The sequence below is a fragment of the Mus musculus genome, chromosome 11 (assembly GCF_000001635.26).
Source record: "Mus musculus strain C57BL/6J chromosome 11, GRCm38.p6 C57BL/6J".
NCBI lineage: Eukaryota > Metazoa > Chordata > Mammalia > Rodentia > Muridae > Mus > Mus musculus.
The window spans coordinates 23,609,389-23,634,485 of record NC_000077.6 but is presented as its reverse complement, the minus strand read 5'-3'; the positions used below and the strand labels follow the sequence as shown (position 1 = coordinate 23,634,485).

The 25,097-nt window shown below is 37.7% G+C and overlaps 1 protein-coding gene across 12 annotated transcripts in view; it reads left to right on the top strand.

Moving 5' to 3' along the window:
* Positions 1 to 804: 804 nt before the first annotated feature.
* Positions 805 to 25,097, top strand: part of 0610010F05Rik (RIKEN cDNA 0610010F05 gene) — a 68,733-nt gene continuing 44,440 nt past the window's right edge. For 3 of the 12 annotated variants that reach the window (XM_006514811.4, XM_006514810.4, XM_017314769.2), the window contains exons 1-10: positions 805 to 993; positions 3,152 to 3,281; positions 5,455 to 5,613; positions 9,364 to 9,550; positions 11,957 to 12,050; positions 14,019 to 14,257; positions 17,290 to 17,348; positions 19,230 to 19,390; positions 22,438 to 22,524; positions 22,629 to 22,739. In XM_006514811.4, coding sequence (XP_006514874.1) covers positions 5,464 to 5,613; positions 9,364 to 9,550; positions 11,957 to 12,050; positions 14,019 to 14,257; positions 17,290 to 17,348; positions 19,230 to 19,390; positions 22,438 to 22,524; positions 22,629 to 22,739 — 1,088 coding nt within the window. In that variant the 5' untranslated portion in view covers positions 805 to 993; positions 3,152 to 3,281; positions 5,455 to 5,463. Of the gene's footprint in view, positions 994 to 1,287; positions 1,375 to 1,405; positions 2,711 to 2,930; positions 2,969 to 3,151; positions 3,282 to 5,454; positions 5,614 to 9,363; positions 9,551 to 11,956; positions 12,051 to 14,018; positions 14,258 to 17,289; positions 17,349 to 19,229; positions 19,391 to 21,323; positions 22,344 to 22,437; positions 22,525 to 22,628; positions 22,740 to 25,097 lie in introns of those variants that run through there. The other 9 variants (NR_156450.1, NM_027860.3, XM_006514808.4 and 6 more) reach the window with 8 other exon arrangements.

The following is a 25,097-nucleotide window of genomic DNA, read 5'->3' as shown; positions in this document are numbered from 1 at the left end:
TTGAAGAGAAAACAATAAACAACAACAAAAAACAAACAAACGTTCAACTTCCTCTGGGAAACAAAAAAGAAATGAAGATTTGATCGAAACCATAACATTGAGAGTTACTTATATTCTTTTTGATATACAGCTTACACTGAATACATTGCTCGTTCTCACTGTCTCTGTCTCTGTCTCTGTCTCTCTCTCTCTCTGTCTCTCTCTCTCTCTCTCTCTCTCTCTCTGTCTCTGTCTCTCTCTGCTTGCAAACAGGTTTATTAGTGGACACTGTTTTAGTTTAATCTTGCCAGAACCATGGAGTGATTGCCAACGAAAACTCACATCTGGCCACTAATACATTTCCATCAGTGCTCTAAGACTGAACATCAATCAGCCTTCCAAGTTTAACACTGGAACATTTGCCACACTATATCTGAGAAGTCGCCAGCTTTTCAGTTTACAGTATGTTTCTAAGTCCCAGCCAACGCCCTATCCAATCATATATTTTTTCTGTTGAACCTAAGCAGCTTATAGCAAAATGAGTGACAGGGAAAGATTTATTCTTTTCATTCGAGCTCCCTTTATCTCCCACGTTCAAGATCAAGCGCTGAGGACCTAGTCGCTAAGAGACATGACGCTAAGAGAGTGGGGACGCTGCACTGCGACAGGCCAGAGAGGACGAGCCAGAGAGGGCAGGGTGAAGAGCAGGCTCTGTGCAGCGGTGGGCTGCACTCTGGCACCGCCCGCACCCGCCCACCCGCAGGATCTCGTCGCTCATTGGATGCTCTGCTGCGGCGCTAGCTTGCGATTGGCCCGGGCGCGTCGATCAGGCCCCGCCCCTCGGCGCTCTTGCTGGGCGGCTGGCTAGCGGGCGCAGGCGGGTGCGGCCGCGGCTCGTGAGGCCGCCTCAGCCTGGCGTGTGCGCCGGGTCGCGCCGTTCTGGGCGCGAGCGCGGGCGGTGCTGGCCGCTGCAGGTGACACCGGCGCGGTGAGGGCCGCCGCGGCCCTGTGGAGGTGAGAGAGACGCTGAGAGGCTGGGGCACCCACTCGGAAGCTGGAGTGGGGCGAGGGCCGGGAGCGCCGCTGCCCATCCGGGCGGGCGGACTGGCGGGCGGGCGGGCGGTGCGGGGCCCCGCTGCCCGGAAGCCCGCGGACGCCCGGGCGCTGCCTGCGGCCCCGTCCCGCCGCCGCCCTCGCCTACGCTCTTGGCGACGGAGCCCAGCTTCGGTCGCCGGACTCCGGCCCTCACAGTCCCCGCCAGGCTGCTTTCCGATGCCTTTGTCTGCTCCTCTCCAGCCCGCGCCTCGAGTCGGTGTCCACGCCGCGGAATCCCGGTCCCGAGGACGCGCCGCGCAGGGAGCCTCGGACCCGGGCTTGGAAAGGCTACTTACCCGGGTGGGCAGTGATGTCCGGTCTTTCAGAATCAGAGCCAACCGGCTGGGTCACACGTGTGGATGAGAGTCAGGAAGTCTGTTGTAGATCAGGACTAACAGCCTCCCTCTGCTGTGCCAGAGGCCTTCCACCTGTCCCTGTGACCACCCCCCACCTCCACTCCCTCCTCTGCCTAGGGAAAGATCAAGAGCCCCCTTTTCATTGAAAAATGAAAAGCAGATGCTTGTCCATATGAATAAGCCAAAATAAGGAATAGGTTATGTTCTTTAAAGGTGTAAAATGTTAAAACAATAGAATTTTTATATTTTAGTAAATAATGTTATTTATTTACTAAATATATTATACCTTAAACACTTTTAAAGTATGGTGTCATGCATGAGAGGATAATTTTGAGTTTTAGATATTTTCTTTTGGTCATAGTTTTTTATACGTTTATACCTTTCTCCAGAATGAGATGCATGTGCCAGCTGTTCTAAGACTGTATGTTATTCATACCCTAAAGGAAACATTCTCAGAGATTAGTTTAACTAGAATACACAGTAGTTTTTTTCCCTTGATTGGAAAGATTCAATTGTGTCAACAGAAAAAAAATTCACACCCAAGTTACTTAAATCATCCATTACCACGAATAAATGAGTATTATATTTGAAATATACAAGTTTTTAAGAATTTGATGGAGACATCTTTCTTGTTATTTTAATTAAGTGCTGGGAACTTAGCTCATTTGTGGAGTACACTGCCACCACCACCACCAAAAACAGAAAATAAATTTTAATTAAATATCTGAAAGTTAAAAGTGAAAAAGCAGCACACAAGGGGTCTTTGTCTTGAGTTCTACTTTAAACTGTTTAGTCGCCTTTTCTCCTTTCCAGTGCTGGTTGTCCAACCCAGGGCCTCGCACATCTCCATTCCCATCCTAAACGTCTTCCTAAGGTCCAAACAAATTATAATTAAACACCGCTTTCCAAATCATTTGTCCTCAGGAAAAGGAATGCACACATTACCCATGTAAGCAGAGAACAACATTTTGTTCACTGAAGATTAAGATTCCACATTATTTAATGTGTGTACTTAAATATTCATATAAATTGTAAATCTTCAGCTTGGAGTGGGTTCCAAAAGATACATTGTTTCTTTAAGGCTTTGAGACTTTATTAAGTCAGCAAACATTTTTTGGCACTATCTGTTTTGCTGGGGTTTTTTTTTGTTTGTTTGTTTGTTTTTTTTTGAGGAATCAAAGAGCTGAGTGTGTCTGAACACACTTGAAATCCCTGTGCTCTAAGACGGGAAGATCATGAGTTAGAAGCCAGCCTGGACTACAAAGCCAGACCTACCCCAGGTGGATAAAAATGAAATTCTGTTCTGGGCAGTGCTTTCTAAGGGATTCAACAAAATTCTTGAAAAATTTTATGTCAGTAACAGCCAAAATAGGATAAGGAAAAACAATTGCCATAATAAATTGTGGTGCACATTTTGCATGCCAGACACTGTGCTGGGTACTTTATGGTATTGTTTAATTCTCACAATAATCTTAAAAGTAGTTATTATTTTCCTTATAGCAAGCCCAAGATTGCACTGCTAGAAATGGAGCAGCTTGGTAAGTATTCATAGCCTGTTTTATTGGCAGCATACTTCATGCTATGCTTTGTTATCTTTATGAATCTGTTTAAGAATCTCAGAAGTGCTACTGCTACAGACATCCAGTCCTCACTGTGTCAGGTGATTTTCTTACCAAGGATCACAGAAAGAGAGCACCTATGGTTTGACTTTTGTTTTGCAGATGAGGAAACTGAGACACGGATTATCTGAATTAGACAATATCTTAATGGTAGAACCAAGATATAAAGTTGGACAGTTTGACTTCAGAATCTATACTTGTAACTCGTACATTGTACTGGGCCTTCAGTAAGGTACATCTCAGAAAGCTATAACTTTACAATGCTTAATTTTTTGTGTGTTTCTTTTGTATTTTAGATTTATTCGCTTTTATTTTATGTGTGCCTTGTGTTTGCTTGCTTGCATGTATCTGGATGTACCATATATTTGTCTAGTGCCTATGAAGGCCAAAAGAGGGCATTATAGCCCTGTAACTGGAGTTATAGACAGTTGTAAGAAACCACTTGGTTGCTGGGACCCAAACCCAGGTCCTGTGTGATAACATCAAGTGCTCTTAACTGTTGCTTTTTAATGTTTATGCAGACACATAGGATTGTATTGTTTTAGCTGACATTTGATGCCCTATGACCCTGTTTATATAAACAGCCACCTAGTGGTAATGACTGCTTCTACATTTCTACTCAGTGTGCTATTTTAAATGTCCCAATCCTAGGAAGTATCTTTTGTCTTTACATATCATGTCTCATTTCTCTGGGAGGTGCTTTTATTATCTTCACAAGGTGATCCTTTTTGTTCTCTCTGTACTGTCTGTCATAGGCTTTTAATGTGGCTTGTGATGATGCTAAAACTCAAACCAGACCTTCAGACTCTGGGCACACTGCTCTTGGTCGGTTAGTCATCTTTGCCCTACGTTATGCCACACTTTTCCACAGAGCATCTCCTATTTTCAAGTGGCATTCCCAAGCTAGAAACTAAGACAGCTAAACTAAGAAAACATGACTAGCCATAAACCTTTACCAGTGTTTTCTTCTTTAATTCTGTGTTCCAACTTCGGCTGCAGTGCCTGACACATAATGGAGTATTCGTAAATGCGTGGGTAAAATAGTATGTCTTAAATCCATTGACATAAAGAGCTTCCTGAAATATTTTAGCTTTGGGTGGATGGGTAGTTTCTTTTTCTTTCCTTTCTTTGTATAATTTCCCCAGCCTGCCTCATGGGCCAAAGCTTTCAGGGTTGTGAAATTAAAACATAATTGGCTTTCTGTTAGAGTCTGTCCTTTCCATCCTAGACCACCATCTCCACCTCTCTACTTCTCCTTAGAGAATGAAGAGAACATAGATTGGAAAGTGAACCCTTACTCTGCATCTTATTAGATCTATGGCATTGTGCAAATTACTTAACTCCTCCAAACCTGTTTCCTTATGTTGTAAAATCAGGACAAGCTCTGCTTTCATAGCGATCACAGGCTCCTGTGCCTCTCCATGGCTGCCTCCATTTTGGCTCTTAAGGTTTTTTTCCAGTACCCATTTTCTGCCAGATCAGTCAGGTCAGTTTCACATTGCTTCAGAAAATAGTGTTGAAAAAGAACTTTCCAGAGAGAAGTTGTTTCAAACATACAAAAATAACAGCGCTATAATAGATAGACAGCATTATAACAACCACAGATCTATTAACTGCTGTGTTAAGTTGCTAGGCTATTTCATTTTATTATGTCTACAAGTTCAGCAGGCTCAGCCACGGTCCATTATTTGTGCCATGAGCAGTCACTCAAGGAGAAACGAGGAGGGGATTATGTAGGAACAGAATGAGATTATACTACTTTCAGCAAGCTTCGTATTTTGATTTTTTTCGTGGTTTGATGCTATTATCTATGAATAGTCAGTATATAAACTGCATGCTTAGTGACTTTTTCAGAAAATAAAGTACACTCAACTTTTCCTGAACATTTTATTTGGAAAAAAATTTAACACATAGCAGAGACAAAGTTTGGGGTTTTTTTTGTTTGTTTGTTTTTAATAAAAACCCAAATACCTGTCACCTGGAGTTTGCCACTAAGATTCTGCCTTTTAAGCCAGGCAGTGGTGGCGCACGCCTTTAAGCCCAGCACTCAGGAGGCAGAGGCAGGTGGATTTCTGAATTTGAGGCCAGCCTGGTCTACAGAGTGAGTTCCAGGACAGCCAGGGCTACATAGAGAAACCCCATCTTGAAACAAACAAACAAAAGATTCTGCCTTTTTACTACATATTTAATTCATTCTTATATGTACCCATCTTTCAAGTCATAATATTCAAAGCTTTTATGTTTGAAGCGATTTTAGATGAGTATTTGGTGTTTGCTTTATACCAGTTTTATTTTTTTTTTCTTTATATAGTGGCAGGTAACTTTTAGGAATGGACTAGTCCACAATGTTCTGGAAACATCTGAATTTCAGATGTAATAATACTGTGTGTTTTCCCTATTTCTAGCTCTAAAAGATGAGTCGTGGATATCCAGAAAACAATAATTTTCTGAATAATAATAACCAAATGGTATTGGATATGATTCTTTATCCATTGATTGGAATCCCTCAGACCATCAACTGGGAAACTGTGGCAAGGCTTGTGCCTGGATTAACGCCCAAAGAGGTGAGTAACAGTCTCTGGGCCCCTCCTGGAGTACAGACGGCAGCAGCAACACCCAAAGAGGTGAGTAACAGTCTCTGGGCTCCTCCTGGAGTACAGACGGCAGCAGCAGCACCGGAAAGCGGATGCTCCCACCCCGCCCGGTGAGATGGAAAGAAACATCGAAGTAAAAAAAAGTATATCTATCTTATTTTGTGTTAGTGTTTTACTTCATTGATTTCTGTGCACCACGTTCTTATAGTGCTAAAGGAGACCAGAGGAGAGCATTATATCTTCTGTAACATTAATATAATCCTAACACTCAGGAGTTTGAGGCCAGCCTAGTCTACAGAGCAAGTTCCAGGACAGCCAGATAAATAAATAATTTTTTATAGACAAACAAATAATATAAGAACACAGGCTGGCCTTGAACTCAGATCTACCTGCCTCTGCCTCCCCAGCTCTGGGATTAAAGGCGTGCCACCATCATCCTGTTGTGATGAACATTTAAAGCATTTTTTGGTATAGATTAAATTATAAGGAGAAAAGCAAATGGACTCTGAAATACGGATAGCCTAGTCATCCTGATAACATAATTGACTTTATTAATTTTATACTCAGAATCAAACTTTAAGGATTCTTATAGGAGAAGCATAGTCTTTTCCTACACTCACGGACACTAGTTTGAGATTTAGAAGCCAGTTTTTGTCATGCTTTGGGTTTGGTGGGTTATTGAATATAACTTACTTAATTCTGTTTTATGTGCATTAGTGTGAGGGAGTCAGACTCTCCTAGAACTGGAGTCACAGACAGTGATGAGCTGCCATGTGGGTGCCGGGAATTGAACCTGGATCCAATGGAAGAGCAGCCAGTGCTCTTAACCACTAACCCATCTCTCCAGCCCCTGATATTTGTGGGGTTTTTTATATGAAATTTACAGCTCAGGGTGAAGTATCTTCTGCCTTAACCTCCAAAATGTTGGGATTATAAGAGTGCACCACTATACCTGGAACTCACTATGAAATCCAAGCTGGCCTGGAACTCAAAGATTCTCCTGCCTCAGCCTCTGGAGTACTGGAATTACAGTATCCAATAATTCCACTGATGGTTTCATTTTTACTTATTTACTCTCAGTGTTGGGTTTTCTTGTTCTGTTTTTTTTTTTTTTTCTCTTCAGTTTAGGACTTCTAGTTTGTCTTAATGTCACTGAAGTAAAAATCATGGTAAAACATTCCATCTTTTACAGTCCAGACACAGACAAAAAACAACAAAAACTATTTATGTAAAAAATGGTTTAGTACATGAGATGAAACAGAATTCAAATATGAACTTAAAACGTAACAAGAAAGGCCATCTCTATCATTTATCTCCTTGAAAAGTGTATATGAATATCAAGTCAAACTTAGCAGGGAAAATCTGTGTTAACATGTTGCCTAGATGGACTCCAAGTAGACCACAGGACTACTGTCTTGAAATGGCCTCAGGAGGTTCTGCCATCTAATGGGTAACAGTGAAAACATTTGTTTCAAATGGAAGAGGGTAGACAAGGACAGAACAGCTGCCCAGGGGAGAGTCAGATTTCTTTTTCTTTTTCTTTTTCTTTTCTTTTCTTTCTTTCTTTCTTTTTTTTTTTTTTTTTTTTTTTTTTTTTTTTTTTTTTTGGTAGCCTATCACCCCTGCCTTCTAGGAAAACTCTGTGGCCTCCCCTTCACCATTAGGCATTGTCTAGTCCAAGATAGTTTTATTTCTGTCAATTTTGCTTCCTTCGGGGGCCTCCTTGGCAGCTTTGGCATCTTCATAGGTAGAGTGCTTCCCTAGTATGTCTGAGGCCCTGGGATCAGTCCTTAGTACAACAATAGCCTGAGATATGCAATAGAAGAAAAGAAAATATAGTGTTACAAGTCAGATCCCCCTGGATTTGCTTTCCAGTAAAAGTTGGAATTAGATTTTATTGAGGCTAGGGGTATTGCTTAGTAGCTCAGCTAGTACTGTCATCAGACAGTGGGTTCAGTTCCTAATCCCAGGTTAGGGTGAATTCTATGGCCATACCACTCAGAACATACCCAGTCTCATTTGATCTCTAAAGCTAAGCAAGGTCAGGCCTGGTTAATACTTAGATGATGACAGAATTAGGGATTATTCCTGATGGAAACACATAATACAAAAATAAAAGCCAGAAGCCAAGTATTTTATTTACTAATATTGTCAACTGATAACAGATATATACCAAAGGGAAATATAGCTGATAAAGATAATCTTTACTCTTCTTCAAGAGCATATGTACATGATTCCTTTGAGTTAAGTATTTTTTACTTTGTTATTTTAATATTTTATGTCTGGGATGTTTTGTCTGCATGTGTTTGTACCATGTACCTGGTGCCCTTGGAGGCCCTGGAACTGGAATTAATAGATGGTTATGAGCTATGTGGGTTATAGGAATTGAACCTGGGTTTTTTGAAAGAGCATCCAGTGATCTTAACATTTAGCTATCTCTCTAGCCCTGAGTTAACACATTTCTAAAAACAACTTCTACTCTGACTTTTTTTAAATTAGATATTTTCTTCATTTACATTTCAAATGCTATCCCAAAAGTCCCCCAGACCCTCCCCCACCCCGACTCCCCTACCCACCCACTCCCACTTCTTAGCCCTGACATTCCCCCGTACTGAGGTATATAAAGTTTGCAAGACCAAGGGGCCTTTCTTCCCAATGATGGCCGACTAGGCCATCTTCTGCTACATATGCAACTAGAGACACGAGCTCTGGGGGTACTGGTTAGTTCATATTGTTGTTTCACCTATAGGGTTGCAGACCCCTTCAGCTCCTTGGGTAATTTCTCTAGCTCCTCCATTGGGAGCCCTGTGATCCATCCAATAGCTGACTGTGAGCATCCACTTCTGTGTTTGCTAGGCCCCGGCATAGCCTCACAAGAGACAGCTATATCAGGGTCCTTTCAGCAAAATCTTGCTGGTGTATGCAATGGTGTCAGCGTTTGGAGGCTGATTATGGGATGGATCCCCGGGTATGGCAGTCTCTACATGGTCCATCCATACTCTGACTTTTAAAGGAGGAAAAATTAAGTTGCAGAATTTTACATATTAAAACATACAAATTTTGTTCACGTCCCCCCATCAAAAAAATATAGGAGAGTAACTTTAGGTACTGGGGAGATCGTTCATGATTCAGTTACAGCATTCATCCAGAGGCTCATAACCACCTACAATCCCACTGCCAGGGGTGCAGCACCTTCTCCTGGCTTCTGTGGGCATCAAGCATTTACATGGTGCACATACATACATGCAGGCAAAACACTAGCACATTTTAAGTAAAATAAATAAATCTAAAATAATTTAAAATGAATTATGTTAAAATAGAAGTCAAAAAATATCTTTTCCATTATTTTTACTATGCTTAACTATAGTTATATAACCCTAATGATATTGAAGTTGATTATTCGAAACTATGAATAATACATCTTCTTTCCTATCAGGTCACTCAACAATATATCATTAGATTTTATTGACTGAAGATTATCATTCATGATTACTTAATGGTTACTCTTATAGTATTACTCAATGATAATAACATGTATTAAGATAGTAAACTTGTATAAAATCATTATGTGCTTTTTAAATTTTTTGATTAGCACAGGAAGTACCAGTGTTGCATTTTTATACAAAATGGTTTTGTTTTATTGGTTGTTTGGTTGTTATTGTTGTTTTGTTTGTTTTGTCTTTATCTAACCTCCATTTTTGCCATTTTATATCATTGAAGTGTGTGAAAAGGTTTGATGAGCTAAAGAGCTGTGGAAGTTCACCTGTTGACAACCAGTATAACCCTTTAATGGCTACTGGAGAGGGTCCTGTTGAAACTTTAGCCACTTACATTAAATCTTCACTTCTGGACACACAAGGAGATTTTCAAGAGACTCCTGTTGATCAAGATACAGTTTCTAAAGCAGGTAAGGTTATAAAATATAATGTAGTACTTGTCCTTATTAAAATTCTACATTTTGTAAGTTCTAGTCAACCTTCCTTTCTTTGTTTAAAGACTAATTCAAACACTTGTGTAAAAATCTGTTAGTATTTTATCTTTGTAAATCTTAAAATTTCCCATTGTCTTTGTTGTTTTTCAAAAACCTTAACTTTAAATATATAGGTTAAGTAATTTTTCCATAACTAAATTTTAACCACACTAAAATCACTTACTTCAGTTTGTCATCCTAGTTTTTCACATATTGTTTTGTTGCTAGGATTTTGTCTTTTGAGAAAGGGCGTCATGTATCTCAGGCTGGACTTGAACTCACTACGTAGTTGAGAATGACCTTAGACTTATGAGTTTCCTGTCTCTATCTCCCAAGTACTGAGAGGTGCTTATATCATCACACCCAGCTTATGCAGTGCTGGTATAATCTCACTCATGCTGGATACGTCTTTTACCACTGAACTATATTCCTAGTCTTCATTTATTTATTTTAAATGAATTTAACGTAGCTGTTTCATAGCAAATGTATATTTCATTTTCTCTCCTTTGCTCATTGTTTATTTGTATTTTTCCACCTAAAAGAGTAGAAGACTTTTCTTCTCCCAGAACTAAATCAGAGTCAATTTGTAAGTCCAGCTGTACTTAGACCTGTTTTTTACTTTTACGTGTGTGTGTGTGTGTGTTTCTGACAAAGTTCCATGTAGCCCAGACTGGCCTCAAACCTGTTCTATATCTGAGGATGATCTTGAGTGCTAGTATAAAAACATGTACCACCATAGCCACTTAAAAATTTTTATTTTGTTTATTTAGAGATAGGATCTCTCTATGTAGCCTTAGCTGTCCCCAAAATTACTATGTAAACCAAGCTGGTTTAGAACTCACTGAGATCGACCCTACCACTGCTTCCCAACTGCTGGGATTATAGGAATATGCTACCAGGCCAGACAACTTCAAGACAAAGCAAAACCAGTAGAGATCTTGCTCATCTTTTACGTCATCTTTTTCTTACAGCCAGTCTTATGCACTTAACAGAAATTCAAGTGACACAGTGACAGGGTTGAAGATACATTTTCTGGAACTAGGTTTGGAAGTCACAGGCTTTAGAAGCCCACAGAATGAGTTACTTTCATTTCAGCAGCTGTCAGAATGTTGAAATAGAAATTTAAGCACACATGCTCCACTATGTTCATAGCAGCCTTATTTATAATAGCCAGAAGCTGGAAAGAACCCAGATGTCCCTCAACAGAGGAATGGATACAGAAAATGTGGTACATTTACACACTGGAGTACTATTCAGCTATTAAAAACAATAAATTTATGAAATTCTTAGGCAAATGGATGGATCTGGAGACTATCATTCTGAGTGAGGAAACCCAATCACAAAAGAACTCACATGATACGCACTCACTGATAAGTGGATATTAGCCCAGAAACTTAGAATACCATAGATACAATTTGCAAAACATATGAAACTCAAGAAGAAGAAAGACCAAAGTGTGGATACTTCGCTCCTTCTTAGAATGGGGAACAAAATACCCATGGAAAGAGTTACAGAGACAGTTTGGATCTGAGACAGAAGGAAGGACCATCCAGAGACTGCTACACCTGGGGGTCCATCCCATAGCCACCAAACGCAGACACTATTGCATATGCCAGCAAGATTTTGCTGACAGGACCCTGATAAAGCTGTCTCTTGTGAGGCTATGCCAGTGCAGAAGAAGTGGATGCTCACAGTCATCTATTGGATGGAACACGGGGCCCCCCATGGAGGAGCTAGAGAAAGTACCCAAGGAGCTGAAGGGGTCTGTAACCCTGTAGGAAGAACAACAATATGAACTAACCAGTACCCCAGAGCTCATGTCTCTAGTTGCATATGTAGCAGAGGATGGCCTAGGCGGCCATCACTGGGAGGAAAGCCCGTTGGTATTGCAAACTTTATATGCCTCAATACAGGGGAATGCCAGGGCCAGGAAGCAGGAGTGGGTGGGTTGGCGAGCAGGGCAGGGGGAGGGTATAGGGGACTTTCGGGATAGCATTTGAAATGTAAATGAAAATATCTAATAAAAAATTAAAAAAAGAAAGAAACTTACTTGGGGAAGAAGAGGCTATGCTGTGCTTTTGAACCCTCGACTTAGTTTGGAATACTACATCACAATCTTTTGAAAATGTTCACTATAACATTAGCAGTTCATGATTCATTTTCTATGTTTCTTCCATTTGCCTTTAAAATATTAACATTAAAGCAAGAATGCCACCTGACAAATACCTCCTTAACTGCCTTGGAAACTGCATTTACCATGTTACCATGCTGTAAGTAAAACCCATTCTCAGCTAGAAATGCTAACCCATCCCCCCTTTTTTTGTATGTGTTTCTGTATTTAAGGAAGACATAGTATAGCTACCACAAGGAATTGCTCTTCAGAAAGTGAAAACTGTACTGCTCGTAATGCTGGAGAAGAGACTGGAGAATCTGAAGGGTAGGAGGCTAGTTGTTTGTTGGATGAGATTTAATACTGATACTACCTCTAACTGTGAAAGTGCATGGTTGGTGCTAATGTACAGCAGTTACCATACTGTAGGGGTTTACATTACACAATTGCTGAGCCTCCGGAGTCAGAATCATCCCTGTGTGAACAAAAATAATACCTAACACATTACTTGCTTGTGTTATTTATACATTTTGGGGGGTTTTCATCAAAAATTAATTGACATGTTTAAAAAAATTAGAAATAACATCTAGTAACACAGAACATTGAAAAGTAAATTTCAATGCCCAAAGAAAAATCTTTTAAGTAATCAGTTCTTGAAGTTTATTAATGAGATTAGATGTTTATTTTAGAACCATTTTAATATAATTGCTACACAGATATTTAAAAATAAGAATGTATTTCAGTATGCTTCAGCTTTTGATATTTTGAATTGTTGTGTATATTTCTTGTAGGACAAGTTGCATGCACAGTAAATGATTACTTGTTTTGGCAAACAGTACACCATATAATAAATATCCTTCCTGTATCTCTAGTCTTGGTAGATTTATAATAGCAGCTTTATCAATATGACATATTAATTAGTTTACATAGGACAAAATTCATCTACCTAGCTACTTTTCTTCCTCCCCACTCTCCCTTTCTTGCTGCTGTGGAGTCTTAAGCCTGGGTACTGTCTATGCTAGCGAAGCCCTCAGCCACTGAGCAGTATCTGCAGCCCTTTACAATTCATTCCGAGTCTGAGAGTGCCACTGTGTGCTGTGTCCCACCACCAGTTAGATCCCAGGGATTAAACTGAGGCCATCAGCCTTGGCAGCAAGCATCTTCCCACTGAGCTGTCTTGTTGGCCTGGTTTTAGCTATAATATTTTTTCTCATATCTCAATTGTATGTAAAAACTGATTTTGTATTTGGAATTTCTAAAATTGAATTAAGTACAAAGTAATTCCCATTTGTAGTGCTTATTTCTTCCTATTTCCTTTTTGTAGACATGAAGACAGTGCATCAGGGTCTTTGTTTTTATTTATATATATGACAGTGCCTTTTTTTTTTGAGACAGGTTCTTTCTGTCCTGGAACTTTCCAGGTTGTCTAGGCTGCATGTGGCCAGGTCCTGATCTCTCCAGCTCTGCAGTTACAAAGTGTGACGTCGCACTGTGCTTTTGAAAGTGGGCCCTGGGAATTGAGTTCCATGTACTTTACCAACTTAGCTATACCCCTACCCCTACTTTTTTTCCTTTTAGTTGACTTTTGCATTTTGGATACAGGATGTCACTCTGTAGCCCAGGATGGCCTGGTACTCACTATGTAATGCAGACTGGCTTCCAACTCATGGCAATCTGTCCATCACTTTAGATTCCCATGCCTAGGATTATGCATATGAGTTGCCATACCCAGAAAAATGTATCACTTTTAAAGAAGGTAAACTCAAGGAGTATCTAATTTTTGAAGCAAACTTTCAGATGTATTATCTAAACTTACAAAATCTGTACTCATTAATATGTATTTCATGAATGCCTGGACCCAAACTCTACTGATGCTAAAAGTAGCTAAGTGATACTGGTTTTTAATTTGATTTAAATTTGAATCATTTTAGATATTTTTTTCTTTTTCAAAGGTGTAAAGATGTTAGTCATTACACAAGAATTAAAGTCTATTATTTACCCACTCTATGGGAATTAAACTTGAATAATAAAATTTAAGCTGTCTAAACTATTAGTCCTTTAGTAACAACATTTTTAATTACTTTATTAAGTGGGTAGCTTGCTAAAATTAACCACAATCTGAGGAACAATTAGATAGACAAGAAAGGGGAAATCCTGAATATCAAACCCTGTAAAATAGACTTTTGTGGTCCAACTCTTCAAATCCCTTGTTGTCTAACCTCCACTAAATGTCAGTGCTCTTGCCTCTTCTCACGTTCTAACAATCTCATTTCTGTGTAACATTTTCTTATGAAGGCCAAACATGGTGATCCATGTATGTGATGAAGCAAAAAGCTTGAAAGAAGATTTTATTTGCCCACGAGATCTTTTGATATCAGAAATGAAGTACTTTGCTGAATATTTATCCATGGATGCGCAGCGCTGGGAAGAAGTGGACATTTCAGTTCATTGCGATGTTCACATTTTCAACTGGCTGATAAAATATGTTAAACGGAACACTAAGGAGAGTAAAGATTGTGAGATTCCCGCTTTAGGTAAAAAATTATAATCTGTTGCTTATGTCATCTGGTGGCTGCTTCAGGCCTAAACTGAGATGTAGGAGTTTATTTGAATATTAATATTTATTCTCATAATACAGAAACTAATGCTTTATACATCCTAGGAAGGATTCTAGAGACTCTTAAAAAGGCCTACAAGGTTAACAAAATTCTCACAAGGTTTGTTTGGAATGTAAAAAGGCAGTGGTGTACAAACAAGATTATTGAGCTTTGTAGCCCAGATCAAAGCAGGACTGCAAACTGTATTCTCATTTTCTCCATACCATGCACTCATAGTTAAAAAAGGAACGGGGAAAAAATGTAGGTTCACTTGTTCTTGATGAGGCAGTAAAAATGACTTTATTAAGCCTCAGCCGCTGAGTATTCATCCTTTCTGGACTCTGGTAGTTGTCCTCAGGACTTCTGGTATATACCAGTACATGACTGTCTAAAGGGAAATCATTTGTACAGTTATGAGCTAAACCAGCTGACATTTAAAAGTAGAAAAACATGCTAACTTGAAAAAACAACTTTCATAAATTATGATTATTCAGACAGGTGCCTGACACTTTTTATATAAATAAGCTAGTCATGTAAAGGAAAATAGTCGATAGTATGTGATTAGTGATAAACGGCCAAATTCTCAAGTGATATTAGAGTTTTGGAAAATTTACCTGCTCCAGTGTTACTGATAGCTTCTCCATATACAAAGCCTTTTCTGTTGAAATACTGCTACTCTTACTAACACACTGACTTTTAAGTACCTCTTTCCAATGAAGTGTCTGAATATTCAGAACACACGTAATTCAGTAGCCAGCCTTTTCCAAATGGGAGTTGTGCAGTGGCTAAAAAAGAAACTCTGTAAAGGGTTGATGACTTCCTCACAATGAGAGCCGAGCTGAGCAAAGTAGCAGTTTACTGATAGGATTCAGATTCTGTTACACTCAACCCTCAAGACAATACTACTTAGCACGTTTTAGCTTAACAGCACACAAACGGAATGCAGAAGAAGCTGATATGAAGCCAGACATGGTGGTTCATGCTTATAATTCCAGCCTGAGCTAAAGAGTAAGAGTCTATCTCAGAAAGAACCACGAAACAGATATGAGAATTCTGCAGTCAGTTGAGTTAGACATTGAAGAGAGTCACAGGGAAGTCGTTGAGTGCCACTCACTGTGTCTTTCTCATTTTGAAGATATTTTTCACAAAAATATGTTTACAAGTATTAGGATTATTGTATTTTAAAATAGACGTCTAAAAATTTCTCTTCTTACATAATTTCTAATATGGTAGATACTGATACATATGACCACATAAACAAGCTGTTTAGGAGTCTCTGTTTTTAAGATTGTAAAGAAGTCCTGAAACTAAAAATTTGAGAAACAGTATTCTTACTGATAATAAGATAACTGTTAAGGAACATGTACATATGATGATGTCACAATGAAACCCATTATTTTACATGTTATAATATTAGTTGAAAAAAGAATAATAAGTAATCTTTCAATGAGCATAGATTTATATAAGAAATAATACAATCTATGTACTAGGCAATATCAGAGTATTTTCAAACACATAATAGAGGTTAGGAGTATGGCTCAGTGGTAAAGTGTTCACCCAGCATTCATGAGGACTTGGGTTCAATTCTTAGCACTGGAAGCAAACAACAACAACAACAACAACAAACTCCTATTAATATACTTATGGTATTGAAAAGATTTATAAAATTTTATGATATTATAGTGACAAAAGTAGTGGGAAAGATTTCTAAATAAAAATGTTTTAAATAAAAATTCTAATTCTAAGATTAAGTCAATTTTTCAGCCAAGCTGGAGAGATGGCTCTGTGGTTAAGAGCGTTGTCTGCTCTATGACAGGGGACATAGCTTAGATTCCCAGTATGGTGGCTTGCAACCATCTGTAACTCCAGTTTTAGGAGATCCTGTGCCCTTTTCTGTATTCCTCAGGTACTGCATGTATACAGTGCAGGCATGTATACATGCAAAATACCCACATAGAAAAATAAATAAATGTTTTTTTTAAACATTTTAAATTGTCTTTTAAAAAATTCAAGCCAAAGACCAGATTTCAATGTGTGTGTGTATATATATATATATATATATATATATATATATATATACACACATATATATATATGTATGTATGTATGTATGTATGTATATGTATACACATACCTCTTTTGTGGTGAATAGTAGCCTGTTGTGAAAAAAGTAAGATTATACACACACACACCAAAATTTGTTTACTGCAGCATATTCATGTGTATATAGTAAAAGTCAAAGAAATAGTCACTGCTATAAACATATATTTTTTTCCAGAAGCAGTCTTTATCTTAACCAAGAAAGGTACGAGGATGCTTACTTAAATCTCCTATAGTTAAGCCACTGGTTCTTGATTGGATGGTGTATCCTCAAGAACAGTTTCTCAAGAAGCTTTCTCACCAGCCTGAGACCCTTTAACTAGAACTGTTACTTGGGAAATGTTGGAATTACTTACCATTGTTCTGCTACAAAGGGTTTAGAATGATTTCAGTACCAGAATGATGGAAAATGGCTGGGTTTTTTCTTCATAAATATATTTCATAGAGATGATATATTTATCTTCTTCCCCTATCTGTGTGACCCACTTAGTGTGGCAGTAACTTGTAACTTGAGCTTTTTGTCAGTAAATTTTTTTATTACATTTCAGAGTCTTTTACATTTTAACATTTATTTGCCAGCACTGAATGCCTTTTAGAAATAACTTCCCTAGTTAATGATCTCACTGATCATTGTTAACTTTTCTCACTGTGACCTTGGCATGTACTTAATGTGAATCTAATTCAAGAACAGTTTGCCAAGTCTCTCTATATCCTATGATTTAACATTGAATCTTCTCTCTCTTGTAACCAAGTTAACTGATATAAACAAGGAATATCAATTTTTATTAAAGTAACATACTCTTTTAAGATGAAAAGAGAAGACTGAGTTAAATATCAAAAGGAAATTTCATGCTCTTTCTTTTTTTTAGAGCCAGGGAATGTCATTTCAATCCTTATTTCATCAGAGTTCTTGAAGATGGATTCACTAGTAAGTATTCATTTTAAACATTTAAGCCCCTTTATTGACCTAATGCTTTTGCCCCCTTTAAATGTATAGAAAGCAAAATAGTTGTTAGAATATAGAATAGAATCGTTGTAACGATACTTTGTTCTGGGAGAAAGGGTTAAGGCTACTAGGTATCGCTTTGTCTGTTATGTCTATAATTGGAGCAACCATTGTATAATTTGAGACTAAACAATAAATTTTATCCCAAGATTTTTGTTCTAACACTAACAAAATGAAAATTAATTGGAATATATTGTTTTAAGCTTTTTGTTGTTGTTGTTTGCTTGTTTGTTTGTTTTCGAGATAGGTTTGTATGTGTGTGTTTTTGTGTTTGTGTGTAGCCCTGGCTGTCCTGGATCTCACGCTATAGACCAGGCTGGCCTTCACCTCAAAGATCTGCTTGTCTCTGCCTCCCAAGTGCTGGGATTAAAGCCATGTGCCACCACTGCCCGGCTTTATAGGCATGTTTTATTCTGTCTTTCATTTATAGTTCAATAAACCAAAAACAAATATCCAATTACTAAACAGTATAGTTTTGTGTTTACATCATAGCTCATAACTATTGCTTAAGAATGGCTGATAAAATATAAAACTATTATATATACATATACATATATATATATCAAGCTACAATATTAAATATATTTATTTTTTATTTATAAATATCTGGGTCAGCGTGAGATGCATAGTCAAACTTGATGTCATAAAAACAAAACAAAAGGACTGGAGAGATGGCTTAGTGGTTAAGAGCACCAACTGCTCTTCCGAAGGTCCTGAGTTCAAATCCCAGCAACCACATGGTGTCTCACAACCATCCATAATGAGTTCTGACATCCTCTTCTGGTGCATCTGAAGACAGCTACAGCGTACTTAGATATAATAATAAATAAATCTTTAAAAAAGTAAAAAAACCAAAAACAAAAAAATCTTTAGAATTCAAATGGTTTCATATGTTTCATGATTGATATTTTCTAGTTATTATTTAAATAAATGTTTGGCATTTGTTCCTGATAAAACTATATAGAGCTGAATACTACTTTGCTGTGTTGGCAGATGAGCTTATTGGTTTGTTTGGAGTTTACTGGGTACTGTATTCCTTATCCTCCTCAGGGAGCTGGTTATATTGGCTTCAAGCAAGGAGTACAAGAAATAAAATTTAGAGTCCTTAAATGTTGAGATTGGAAGCCTAAGCCCTAAAAGATTATTTTTATGCTGTTAGCACAGTATTTGACAAAATACAAGACTACCCTCTCTACTCTTAGTCTAAATAAATCCGCCTCAGGTTAGAAAAGAAGAAAATGAGAGATCAGATAAAACAGACTGAGAAAATACTTAAATGGCTGAAATTTTAACTCTCTTACCTAGAAGAATGAGACTTAATAACTAGGTTTAACTATAAGAAGACATTTGAGGGGCCAGAAAGACAGCTCAATGATTAAGAGCACTGACTGCTCTTCCAAGAACCTGAGTTCAAGTCCCAGCACTCAACAACTGTATAATTACAAGATATCCTCACACATACACATGCAGGTAAAATATCAGTGTCCATAAAATGAAAATAGAGTAAAAAAATGGAAATCATTTGAGTATAGCTGTAGTATACAGATTAAGATTTATACCTTCTACAGTCATTCAAAGTACATTATTGTTTTAAGTAAAATGAATTAGAAATAATTTAGCTATGTGTGTTTTTAAATTTTACCTATTTAACAGTCTACATCAACAAAATTGGCAAAACCCAGTTACTGGCTCTCTCTATATATATGGGTTAGACTTTCCATTAGTTTTGTTTGGAAGGTATTACTCTGTCGATATCATTTGTATTAGTATTTTCAAAATAATTTTTTTATTTTGTGTTTTCAGGTTGAACAATGTATTCAATATTGCCATAAAAATATGAATGCCATAGTAGCTGCTCCATGCAACATGAACTGTATCAATGCAAACCTTCTTACACGCATAGCTGATCTGTTCACACACAATGAAATTGATGACTTAAAAGACAAAAAAGATAAGTTTAGGAGGTAATTCTGTAAACTTTAATTTTAAACTATTATATTTTATTAAGTCTATTTATACTTAATTTTAGTGAAATTTCTCTTTTACAAAACTATGAACAATATATTTCTATTTTACTTTTATATAAACCAAAAGCTTATGGTAAATATTAATGATTAAAATTTTTTATTACATTTGATTTTAGTGTGAGTGTGATGTGTAGTGTGTGATGTGTGGGGTGTGTGTGTGTGTGTGTGTGTGTGTGTGTGGTGTGTGATGTGTAGTGTGTATGTGCGTGCAAGAGCACATGTGGATGTCAGGAAACCACTTACCAGTTTTCTCCTTCCACAATGTGCATTCCTACGGTCAAATTCAGGAAGTCAGGGTTGGTGGCAGTTACCTTTATCTGCTGAACCACTTTGGTAGCTCGTTTGTATAATGAACATATGAATATATGGTGGTAATGAGCTGTGTTAAGATTAAGACGTCATTATAAGGCGGCAAAGTGGAGGATATGAGACCTGTAATAACCATGTCTGCAGGGGCCATTGAAGTCAGAGCAAGGAGCATATACCTTATGCTAGATTTGGACATAAGCAGAGTTGTTTTTGTTTGTTTGTCTTGTTTTGTTAAGGTCTGTTTTTAAGAGATTTAGGTTGCTGTGTGGAAAACATGAGGTAAAGGCAGGAGAAGCAAGGAGATGTGTCAAGAGGCAAAGGTAGCAGCTTGGTGGAAACCTATGGGTTTGGATTAGGGTAGATTCATTGAAGCAGCCGCTGAGTTCAATTACATAATGTAAAAGATTTGACTGATTTGTGAAGGGATAGTGAAAGAAAAGAGAGGATGCAGGATACTTACTAAGTTTTCAACCTGAGCAGCCAGTAATGCAGAAAGGAAAGACCGGGAGGAGAAAGAGGAAATAAAGGAAGAAGAGGAGGAGCAGGAATGGGAGGAAGAGAAAGATGCAGTGAGGTAAACCAAGAGGCAACTTTAGCTCTTACGGAATTAGTGTACTTCTTGAACATCTGGGTGGAATGGCAGGTGACCAGTCAGATATGTTCATCTAGAATTTAAGTGAAGGTCAGCGTTGTTGTTAACATAGAGATTTAAGAATAGGTGAGGTTTGAAATAGTGAGTCTGGGTGAGATTTCCAGCAGAAGACCAGTCAGTACTTTTTGTGGCATGTTTAATAAATATCTGCCTCCCTAAGGTAAGACAGATATCTCCTGTTTCTATTCTTCACTCTGAATTAATTTTTTTGTATAGGATGAAGTAGAAAGTGAAGGCTCATTTTCAAATACATTTCTAGTTGATGGAACATCATATATTTGAAAGACCTTTATTGAGCAAATTACAGTGTCATCACCCCTAGTCAGGTGACTGGATAAGATCTGTTTCTGTGTCCATTTCATTCATAACAGAATATTAACTTATTCATTCTTCAGTTAATCGTACTGACTCTAAAAGATTTACTTTTTATTATTTTTATTTGTGTCTTTTCCTCTGCCTGGAGGATGCACATGAGTCCAAATACCTGTGGAAGTTAGGGGCATTCGATCCCCCTGGAGCTGTGATAAAGCTCTCATAAATTGCCCAGCATGCATGCTAGAACCAAACTCAGGTCCTTTGTAAGAAGAGTATACACTCTTAACTGCTAAGCCATCTCTCCAACTCAGTAGCATCTAGTCTAAAGTAAGGCAGTGTTACAGTAATTTCAGTATTTAGTAAGCCAAACTCTCCAGATTTATCCTCAAGGTTACTACCTCGTCATTTTGGGTTCCTTGCATTGCCCCACAGATCTTATAATTGACTTGCTCATTTTCTATTTTTCACACACATGCAAACCACTTGGAACTAGAAATTAATAATAAACCTATACATCAGTTTGGATTGATTTTAGACTCTTTTTGAAAAAGTGCATGTATGTTGTGCATACTTGTTGTGTGCCAATGCCTACAGAAACCAAAAGATGGCATCACATCCCCTGCCCCAAGTTACAGGAGCCACCAGAGCCACCCAGAGAGGACACTGGCATCTGAAGTGGGGTCAGATGAGCATGCGCAGGATGCACCGTCTCTCCAGCCACGGTTTTAGAATCTTAATGACACCAAATCTTATGGTTAGCGAACACAATATAACTTTCTACATACTTATCCCTAGGTATTTAATCTCCAACTGCTATTATAAATGCTATTCTAATTTATTTTCTGTTACCAAGAGGGTATTAACAAAGGCTACTCATTAGTTAAAGGTTTGTTTGACAGAAAAGTAGCAATCAGGGCACTTTAAAAAGCCAGTAGACTAGAAAGGAAGGTAAGGTCAAAGTGAGTTCTGAAAGGGGAACGTGACTGACAAGCGTGGAGCACAGCTCATGCACAGAGGAGGAGACAGGCTCCCTGGGTATAGAAGGTGTCCAGATGTTTGCTCTGAATGGTTGCTTAGAAAAAGAAAGAGATTGGCAGATTGTTAGGGTAAATGGGCTCATGAGAGGAGTTTTTTAAAGATGGTACTAGATTTTTTTAATGTGCTAATCAGGATGGTCCATTAAAAGAAAGAGAAATTGATAATTAAGAGAATTACCTAAGAATTCAGCCCTTAAGGGAATGATAAGTAATGAAATTACCTAAGAACATACTTGAAAATGGGAATGGAATTCAAAATTCATATGTGGCCTTTAAGACCAACAAAAGTTATACAAAGGGAAATGGTAACAGGAAGGACACGTGTAGGAGACTTGAAGCTCAGTTATATTATGCTTACTAAGTAGTTACCATTTATTTCTTAATACTGTACCTAGCATTATTTGAAAACACAATGTAAACTTATGAGCTTATAATTATTAACCATATTTCATTACTTCTATTTGATTTTTGTTTGATGTACCATTAAGGTTAGTAGGTGCACCTGGCACTGTGTAACACACACACACACACACACACACACACACACACACACACATACACGGAAGGAAAAGAGGAAGAAAGAATGGAAGAGAGGGAAGAAGGGAGGGGGACCACTAGCTTTAAGATACTAAATGTAGACATTTAATTTATTGGTCATTTGTCTTTAATAGTAAACTGTTTTGTAAGAAGATTGAAAGACTCTTTGATCCTGAATACTCCAATCCAGATTCTAGAAACAATGCAGCAACACTCTATCGGTAACATGTTTTTCTTGGTATGCTATATCATATAGCTATATTACTTGCTACACTAAATTCTTTTCTTGAGTGTTTTTTTTTTTAGCATTTCCTTTTTGTTATAGATGCTGTTTGTGTAAGAAACTTTTAACCAGAGAAACAGAAAGAAGAATTCCTTGCATCCCTGGAAAAATCAATGTGGACCGACATGGAAATATTATCTACATCCACATAAGGTGCGGTAAAGATTAAATACAGTTTTTGTGTATGAATTTAAAAAGTATTTATAGAAACATAACTTAATTTTCTGGCTTATAGAGACAAAGTCTTGTTTGCTATATAATCTGAACTAACTTTGAACTTAATGTCTTCCTACCTCCAAGTGTCAGAATTAAATGCAGGCACCACCACACACATACTGTATAACTACTTCTATAAGCAATAGGACAGCATCTGAGCTTAATTCTAACTTTGACTTAGAAAAATGTGCTTTCAAAACAAAGTTATTGTAAAAGCAACATTGTATTTACTAGGTGAGTTTCATAATGTCCTAAAACTTCAAAGTGTTACAAATTACTATATATTAGTCTTAAAATATTCTGGCCAGTACCATTGAAGTGATTTATCACTAACATTTTCTTATCCAGAGGACTGGGGTTCAATCCTGAGCACACATGCGGCAGCTAACAACTTTCTGCAACTCATGGTCTAGGGAATACGACACGTCACACAGAGGTGCAGGCTGAACACCAATGGACATACAAATGAAAATAAATCATTTTTAAAAGATAAACTTTAAAAAAAGATTAAAAAACAAATACAAGACAACCCTTAATTTGATGTTAGAATTAATACCATAGTTAACTTTAAAATATTTCATATTTCTCTCAATAAGTAATTGCTGAATTTTCACTACTTATAGGCACATGGAACCATTCATATATATATGAATTTTGACAGCAATAACTATTATTAGTAGTATGTGGAAAAAGTAAATTGACATTAACTTCAACATCTATTTTTGGTGTTCTACTAATTCTTCTACAAGACAACAGTTGATACAAACATTTTATAAACTGTCTTTTAGTCAGTTAAGAGCACTAACTGCTCTTCCAGAGGACCCAGGTTCAATTCCTAGCACCCACATGGCACCTTACAACCCTCTGTTAACTCCAGTTCTAGAACATCTGATGCCCTCTTCTAACCTCTTTGGGCACTACACAAATCTGGTACATAGACATACATGCAGACAAAATACTTATGCATAAAATAAAAAGTAAAGGAAACAATATGTTTTAAATAAACAAATTGTCTTTAAAGCGAGGCATAGTGTGTCTCAGTGCCTATAATTTCAGCGTTGGGAAGAGTTATTCCTGGTTCAAGGCAAACGTGGGCTATAGAGTGCAATCCTATCTTAACTTTAAAAAAATTAAGACAGATGTGCCTATGTAGCTTGTATAACATATTTACACATCATTATTTACTGAACTATACACAAAAATAACAAAAGTTTCAAATGGAATCTTAGAAAGAAGCAGGATGTGGTAGCCCACCCCTGTGATTCCAGCATTCCATAGGCTCAGGCATTGGAATCTTATTTTTTGAGGGCCCACTGAGCTGTGTAGCAAATTCCAGGCCAACCTGGACTATCTCGTAAGAATCTGACATACATACATACATACATACATACATACATACATACATCTCGTAAGAATCTGACATACATACATACATACATACATACGTACATACATACATATCTATAAATAGATAACCTGACTCAGATAAACACTGCAATTATATATGACCATGGAAAGTGTGGTTTATAGCTTTGCTCAACGTTAAAATGTATACAAAGAAGACCTACAGTATTACAGAAATACAGAATTTAATAATACTATATTGCTCAAAACTAGAAAACACTGTTTAAAAAGAATGTAATAAGCCATCAAATAATTGAAGTATTTAGAAGCACTAATACTAACAACACACCCTGCAACATGTAAAGGCCTCAGAGTTCATGAAATGACTTGTCAGGCAAAGGTGCCTGTCACTAAGCCTAATTCCCTGAATTTAACCCCTGGAACTCCCATGGCGTATAACTGTGGCCTTTCCCACATGCACCCAAGTTCACAAAATAATGACTCTGAGAGTGAATTATTATGAACAATTGCCTAGGCCAAAATCTTTGGCTCGTTTCTGCTAGCTTGTAACTCAATTTCCCATTTGTTCTATTTTATGAGTACTTCTCTTCAGTTTCATGCTACCTCAGAGTTCAGGGCAAATCTCTCACACCTGACTCTATCCCAGAAATGCTGTCTCTGTACCAGAACTCCCACCCCCTATTTTCTGCCTAAGCTAATAGGCCAACAGCATTTTATTGACAGATGATGTTTCCATACACTGTGCAAGAGAGTCTCTTTACAATGGTAAAAGAGCAAACTGATTCCCACAGATTGTCCTGTGGCCTATGTATGTGCTTCTGCACACAAACACAGTGTGGCACATGCATGCGTGTAAACTCGCATTCATATACAATAAACAGTTTTTAAAAATAGAGTGAAATGATGTAAAGGTCTTGTTTAACAAGCATC